This window comes from Orycteropus afer, unplaced genomic scaffold (genome assembly GCF_000298275.1).
Source record: "Orycteropus afer afer isolate SDZICR_OR568_19922 unplaced genomic scaffold, OryAfe1.0 scaffold00474, whole genome shotgun sequence".
Taxonomy (NCBI): Eukaryota; Metazoa; Chordata; class Mammalia; order Tubulidentata; family Orycteropodidae; genus Orycteropus; species Orycteropus afer.
The window spans coordinates 1,527,247-1,535,446 of NW_006922061.1; the positions used below are offsets into that span (position 1 = coordinate 1,527,247).

The window sequence follows — 8,200 nt, forward strand, 5'->3', positions numbered from 1 at the left end:
ACTAATTATTTCCATGAATTTTGGTTTTCTTCATTCTTCTTTGCTCTGGAGGAGGAGAGACCCATCATTGCATCTAGATGGCAGCTTGATAAGCCATTCTCACTTTTAAGAAACATTCTAGTTTTATGTCTTCCAAGACACATTTGTTCATTCTTCTGGCAGTCCATGGTATTTTTAGTATTGTTCGCCAACACCACAATTCAATGGCACTGATTCTTCTTTGGTCTTCCTTATTTATTGTCCAGGTTTCACATACATATGAAGCTATAGAAAATAACATGGCTTGGATCAGGGGCACCTTATTCTTCCAAGTGACATCTTTGCTCTTTAACACTCCTGTAGCTGATTGTTACAATATGTTGTTTGATTCCTTTACTGATGCTTCCATGGGCTTTGATTGTAGATCCAATTAAAATGAAACTGACCGATGAGTGGTGACAATGAACATGGGTGTGCATATATCTACTCATGTCCTTATTTCTCTAGGATATATAGCTGGTAGTAAGATTGCTGGTTCAAAATCATTTTTCTATTTCTGACATTTTAAGGAAGCACCATGCCATTTTCTACAGTGTTTGTACCATTTTACAGTCCCACCAGCAGTGTGTGAATGTTGCAATCTTTCAACACCCTCACCCACATTTGTTGCTTTCTGTCTTGAACTTTGGTATTGTAGCTCTGCTGAGATGACATCTCGTTCTTTTTATTTGCATCTATCTAATTGCTAATTATCAGAATTTCTTTATGGACTTCTGAATGGCTTTTTTGCTGAAAGTGTCTGTTCATGACCTCTACTCATTTTTTAATTGGGGTGTTTGCCTTTTTGTTGTTTAGGTGTTGAAGTTTTCTATAAATTTTGGAGATCATCCTCTGTAAGATATGTCATTGTCAAATTTATTTCTTAATCTGTGGGTTCCCTTTTCACTCATTTGAAGAAGCCTTCTGATGCACATAAGTATTTAATATTTAGGAGGGCTCAGTGGTCTAGTTTATCTTCAGTTGTTTTTACATTTGTGGCTACGTTCGATAGACTATTCATGTCATAAATTAGTGGTTTGCCTGAGTTTGCCCCTATATTTTCTCTGATGATCTTTATAGTTTTACGTTTTACATTTAGATCTTTGATCCATCTTGAGTTAGTTTTTGTATATGGTGTGAGTTGTGGATCTTTTTTTTTGCAAATGGATAACTATTTTTTCTAGTACTATTTGTTGAAGAGACTGTCTCTTCCCCATTTATTGGACTTGGCCTTTTGTCAAAAATTAGCTGTCCAGGATAACTCTTCTTATCCAATATTAAACTTATTATAATGCCACAGTAATAAATATTTGATGATGTTGGTGAAAATTTAGCCAAATAGACCAAGGAAACAGAAGAGAAGGCTCAAGAAGAAACTGAATTGTTTGAGAAATTGGATGTAGTTCTTGCCATTAACTGTGGGAAGAACACATTGGGTGGCAGATATTGGCAATCTAGGTTTTCACTGTCAAAGTACCTTAAAATAAAGCCTTTACTCAATAACTAATTCCCAAACCACTTGCACAGTTTTAGGTATTTGTTGCAGCAGCCCCCCACTTCCTCATATCAAGCTCATAGTTTCCCAGTTAGCCTTAAAAAAAAATACCATAAAACAGGTTACTTTAAGTAATTGAAATTTATTTATACACATTTCATGAATCTAGAAGTTGAAATCAGAGTGTCATTCATGATAATTCCTTCTCTGGATTTTGAGAGAGGAGTTGTTCACCTTTCCTAGTTTCTTGTTCTTCTAGTAACCTTTGATGTTCCTTTGCTGCTTACAGTTCCATCTTCATATGGTATCTTCCTCTTGAGCATGTCTGTGTGTCTGTCACCCTTGTTTCTTGTGAGACACCACTTGTCTGTATAACTTAACTGACATCATCTTCATAGAGAGACTTTATTTCTCCAAATAAACAAAAACCCATTACTATCAAGTTCATTTAAATTCATATTGGTCTTATTGGACAAAGTAGAACTGCCCCATAGGCTTTCCAAGGCTTTAATCATTATGAAAACAGACTGCCACATTTTTCTCCCATGTAGTTGCTGGTAGCTTTGAACTGCCATGCTTTTGGTTGGCAGCTGAGTGCATAACCAATTCACTAGCAGGCAGGGCTTCTTATTGACAGGTACTAGGGTTAAGATTTCAAATCATCTTTTTGGAGAACACAATTCAATTCATAACACTATGGTACATTAATAACATGGAAAGCTATTTAGTAATAAAAATCAAAATGCTATTGGTATAAGCCATGTTATTGATAAATTCAACCTTAGATGAATCTCCAGAAAATATTCTCAGCTAAAAAAGTTAATTCCAAAAGATTACATACCATCTAATTCCATTTACAGGACATTTTTGAATTGATAAAAAAATGTAGAAACAGACACTAAATTAGTTGCTGCTTGGGCTTAAGGAGAGCAGGTTGCAAGGGAATTGGGTATGACTATAAAAGCAACATGAATGATTTTGTGGTGATGGAAATGTTCTGTATTTTGTGTGTTTTATATTTTCTGTTTCAACATGCTGATTGAGACATTTCCCACAGTTTTTCAAGATGGTACCACTGGGGAAAACTTAAGTAAAGGATCTCTGTCTTATTTCTTATAATTATAGATATAAATATTTAACTATCTTAAAATAAAATGTTTAATTGACAATAAGTTCTACTGTAGACAAGACAATGAGAATATATTTAATTATAAATCTGTAGCAGTTCTCAATTATTTTTCTTTAGAGTATTTTATAAATAACCACTCATACTTGCTCCTCAACATTATTCTGATCAGACACAGTATTAATTCTCAGGAGAAAGTGAGGAGTAGGAAGAATATTTAGCAGAATGAACAAGCTGGTGATATTTTTGTCTTTTTCTTTCTTAGAACTTTGTATTTTGGATTCCTGTTGTTGTGTGAAGAAGTATGTGATGTGCCATTGATGTGTGCCAGGTTTTAAGCCTGTGTTTCTCAGCTCTGATTCCCCACTTATATCATCTCCTTTTTATGGCTGAGGTTGGGAGTGTGCACAACTTATTTTAGCTTTGGTAGCCATTTTCTTATTAGACGTCACCCACAAGGGGCGATCCAGGCAGGCTGCATATTGGTGGGGCAGGTATAGAGGATACACTTGGTTTTCACTGTTCACTTTCTGGTTGCTTTATGTTCTTTGAAATTATACCTTAAAATTTATTGCCATGGACAAGTACCACCAGTGCTACTTAAATGTGACACTTATCAGTACTTTTTCACTAGTCTGTGGTAGTTTATGAGGTATCAGTAGATGAATCTTGTTGAACCAAGATTTTAATCATATGATAAGCTGAATCAGCATTATCATGTTCCCTAAATAACATTGGCACATGACAGCAGATGCTTCTTCCCATGAACTAGGAGGTCTAATGGTTTCTGCTGTCTGGGCTGTTCCTCTGAGCCATAAATTTTAACAAGTCCAATCTTTTTTTATGTGTTCCCCAGCTCCAGGGATGGTACCTAATAATGTTTTTTCTTTTTTTTTTTTCCTGCCTTTTCTGTTCTTCAGAATCTATTTAATTTATTTTATAAATTATGTCTTTTAAAGTAACTAGAGTGCTTTCTACTTCCTTACTGTACTCCATCAAGGACAACACTATATTTATGTTTAAATTTAAGATGAACTCTGCATGACACATCAAATTGTTGTTTTTATTGGCCCATGGTCTATAAAATAACACACTACTGACCTTTTGTATTAATGTCGAGAATTATGCATACTTGAAGTGCCACAAATTTAATGCTGAGAGAAACTGGACTGGACAAAGCTGATCTTACCCTTAAGTGTGAGCCTCTCATTCCTCATTGGCCATTCTGTCTTTTCCTAATAGTTTTTTGAGAGCCCCCTTCATGTCCTTGTTTCTCAAGGTGTAGATGAGGGGGTTGAGAGTGGGGGTCACCACAGTATAGAAGAGACTCAGGAACTTCCCTCTATTCTGGGAAAATCGGCTCCGAGGCTGGATGTAGACTGCAGTGACGCTGCTGTAGAAGAGGAAGACAACGACCAGGTGGGAAGAACAGGTGCGAAAGGCCTTGCTCCTTCCCTCTTGGGACTGTATGGACAGCACTGCTTGGGTAATGTGTCCATAGGACACAAGGATGAGCACTAGTGGCACCATCAGGAAGATGGCGCCAATCACTGAGATCTGGAGTTCGTTGATATGTGTGTCTCCACAGGCCAGGCGGATTAATGCAGGAACTTCACATACAAAGTCATCCACCTGGTGGTGATGGCAGAAGGGCAGCTTCATTGTGGTAGGGGACTGCACCAAGGTACCAAAAATCCCACTCACCCAGACCAGGAGCACCAGCTTCTGACACAACTTTGGGTTCATAATTACCACATAGTGCAGAGGCCGACACACTGCTATGTAGCGGTCAAATGCCATGACCAAAAGCAGAATACATTCAGCAGCACCCAATCCCAGAAATATGTAGAGTTGAGTTGCACATCCTAGGTAGCTTATCGTTTTGTCTGGGCCCCAGAGGTTGACTAACATCTGTGGAATGCAGCTGGTGGTGAAGCAAAGGTCCAGGAGGGAGAGCTGGGTGAGGAAGAAGTACATGGGGGTGTGGAGATGAGAGTCTATGTGAGACAAAAGTATGATAGTGACATTGCCTACTAGGGTGATCATGTAAAAGATGGACACAACCACAAAGAGAGTAATTTCCAGCCTGGGGTTATCTGAGAAGCCCAGAAGGATGAAGCCCTCTGGGACAGTGTCATTGGCCATGTCCATCCAGACTGTCTTGGAACTGGGAAGAGAAGAGTAACATGCCAGGGAGTAAGTAGAGAAGAGTGGTTTTAGACTTTGGTAAAATACCAGATCATATATTACTGTTTTCTCTAACATTTTACTTATATTTATGTCACATACATCTTTTCTTGGATGTTCTTATTAATTTCTTCAGACTTAGATCATTTCAGCAAACTCCCACAGATAAGAATGTAGTTGATGAATGTTGTACACTAATCCTTGGTATTCTTTTGATAACAGTATTACTTGAAACTTCTCCCTTTTTCGTAGAATCTAGGCTATACTTCAGCTTCTGCTTAAGTGGTTTAAAGTTGAAATTTGCATTTTTCTAGTGCCATAAAAACTGTATTACTTCTGTATTCAACCTAAGGCGTGCCCACCTCTTTCTTAATGAGCAGCATTCTTCATCTACTGCTGGTCACTGAGCAGCATTTCCATTCGTTGGTAATAATGTCACCATAATTTCATAAATATATGGTGTTCTTTGTGACATTGCACTGCTAGGTGGTGTTCTATTGAATGCTGTGACAGAGGTTAGTAGCAAGCAGTCATTTAGCTTCTCTCTTCTTACATTGGGAAAAGTCTGTTCCAGTTGATCCTCCACTGTTGTTGTTGTTGTTATTTGCCGTCGAGTCAGCCCTGACTCATAGCGACCCCTCCTTGGGTTTTCAAGGCAGTGTCACTACGGAAGTAGGATTGCCCAACCTTCCTTCCGAGGAGTGGCTGGTGGGTTTGAACCTCCAGCCTTCTGGTTAGCAATCAAGTGCCTTAGGCACTCACTATGCTACCAGAGCTCCTGATCCTCCACTAGAAACTGTTAATTTAATAAATTTGCTCATCTCATGTTATTTTCTGAACTCTGTGGACTTGACTATGTTTTTCCTAATAATTCATGTCTGTGTATTTCAAAATTTCTTATGTTAATGAAAATCGAAATTCCCTCAGATAAATTTTCAAAATGTACATATATAGCCCTGGTGACTTTGTTACTTCTTTGGTGGTCACTCTGTGTGAGAATATCAGCCCTGTTACTGTTGGTAATTTGTTACTAATGGTCATGTGTGAGTTATCTGGATTGAAAAAAGAATCATACCCACTATTTTGTTCATTGAAAATCTTTCCTCTGTAACAAGCACTGGGTAATCCAATGGGATGTTTTCTGGACCTACTTGTTGTCAAAACCCTGAGACGCTGGATTTATGATACCTCACAAATTTGGTTCCTATTTTTGCCATTTACATTTTCTGTCTTTCAAATGTCTTGAAATGTAGTGTTGGTGGAAAATATTGAATGTACCAATGCCTGCTAGAAAAATAAACAAATCTATCTTGGAGGAAGTAGAGCCAGAATATTCCTTAGAAGCAAGAATGGCCAGACTTCACTTCCTGGATGTCACAAGATTGGACAGTGTTTTGTTTTGTTGTACATTGTGTTCCGATGAGTTGGAACTGACTTGATGGCAATTAGTAACAATAACAACTTTCAAATTGGATAAGCCTTTATAGTTCATGGAAAACATTACAACAACAACAACAACTATCTTAAAGAAATCAATAGTTAAAGACAGTGGAGAAGAATCGTGACTTCAGGTAAATCCTTACTGAGGGCAAATAAATAGCAGAGTAATAGCAAAGTTAATTGAGGTTAGGACTGTATCTCATACAGGCCTTGTGCAAATTACCTATTTTGGGGTGAGGTAACAAGTACTCTTTGTTGGATATTATGGACATTATGATACAGAGAAATAGAACAAGGGACATAGTGAAGTTGAGAATATCCTTTTCCCACCCCATGCTGCTCATTTATACGAAGTCCATACCTAAACTTTCTTTTCTGCTGTTGGCAATGCCCCCTGAATTCTTCTTTACTGCTCATTCTCACTGCAGCCAAAGTCCAGAACCTATCATGTTGGGATGCTTCAGCATCCTCTCTAGAATATATCCATTTTGTCATCTCTCTTTTTGGTCAAAGTCTTCTTTTATAGGCTATTGTCTTTGTTCTGCAGTGCTTTATAGCAGAAATACCACTAGTGGATGACTTAACAAACAGGAACTTTTCCTGTTACAGTTTAGGAGGCTAGAAGTCCCAAATTCAGAGTGCTGGCTAGAGGCTGGGTGAAGAGCTCTCAACCTTGGGCTTCAGCTCTTCCTGTTATTCTAGGCCCACTGGAGCTAGAGGCACATTCTAATTGAGGCAGATGTTGGGTGCTGAGGCTGATGAACCTAAGGTTGGTAGATAAAATGGCAAAGTGCCAAGATCAGCAGGCAACATGCCAGGTCACTAATTCAAGTCCAGGAACAATCTAAAGCTTGGCAGGCAACACAGATCCAAATGTGCCAAAAAGATAGAGAACTTTCTGAAAGCTTCTCCTTATGTATTGTAAGCAGGTCACATTCTAAAGGCAACTGCTTAGCTGCTCACAGCAGGTTCCACCATGGAGGTGATTCCAATCTCATCATGGGGAATCACTACATCCAGCTGCCTAGCCACTCAAAACTACTGCTAAGGCAAGTTGACACACAACCTTAACTACCACTGCTGTCTTTGCAGAATGTAAATTTAAAATAATTAGTTTAACACTCATATTTAAGTTCCCCATTTTCCACCAACAAGATCTAATGATCTTCAGTTAGCTTTGAACTTGTGAACTCTCCTCCAGACACAGGATCTGCTGACATCAATTTCTCTTTAGCAATAATTTTCTTGATTCACTTAATTTGTGTTCTTATGTGGCTCCATGTTTTTTGTTTTTCAATCTAATGATGATATTGATAAATGCCCTTCATTTCTGCAAAGAGTAGGAGACGTTATGATATTTGAGTTCTAGTGGCACTTTACTTCTAAATTCCATGAAAAAGCTTGATTTTTGCCCATCATCATTCATTTATTTGAAATATTTGTTTTAGTCTGTATCATTTAATATTCCACATTTCCAGAAAAAGGGACTCTGTTTTAGTTCTAGGATTGTATTATTCTTTAAACACTGATCATTCCATTCCAAGTTCAGGAATGGTCATCTTTATTGGTGCTTTAACAGTTTTTACATTATAGCATATCTCCAATTAGATGTATTTGTTTAAAAGTGATGGCCTTTCTCTACTCCTAAATAATTTGCATAACTACTGTGACCTTTTCAATGCAAATTTCAGACATTCACACATCAGGTTAGTAAAAGTCTTTGAAATCCCAAGAATTTAGAATTTTTGTTTGTTTTGGTTTGCTTTATTATACCAGCATCCGTATTTTAACAACATTCGTGTTTGTCTCACAGTATACTTGGGGTGTGGAAATACATATGTACATATATATATATGTTGTTGTTGTTGTTGTTTGCCGTCGAGTCAGCCCCGACTCATAGCGACCCCTCCTTGGGTTTCCGAGGCAGTATCACT

At 37.9% G+C, this 8,200-nt stretch overlaps 1 protein-coding gene across 1 annotated transcript; it reads right to left on the reverse strand.

Annotated features, from left to right (window-relative positions):
* Nucleotides 1-3,845: 3,845 nt before the first annotated feature.
* LOC103209042 (olfactory receptor 2H1-like) lies at nt 3,846-4,790 on the reverse strand. The gene has a single exon (XM_007954810.2). It carries the CDS (start codon nt 4,788-4,790, stop codon nt 3,846-3,848), a length of 945 nt encoding a protein of 314 aa, XP_007953001.2.
* Between the last annotated feature and the right edge of the window lie 3,410 nt (nt 4,791-8,200).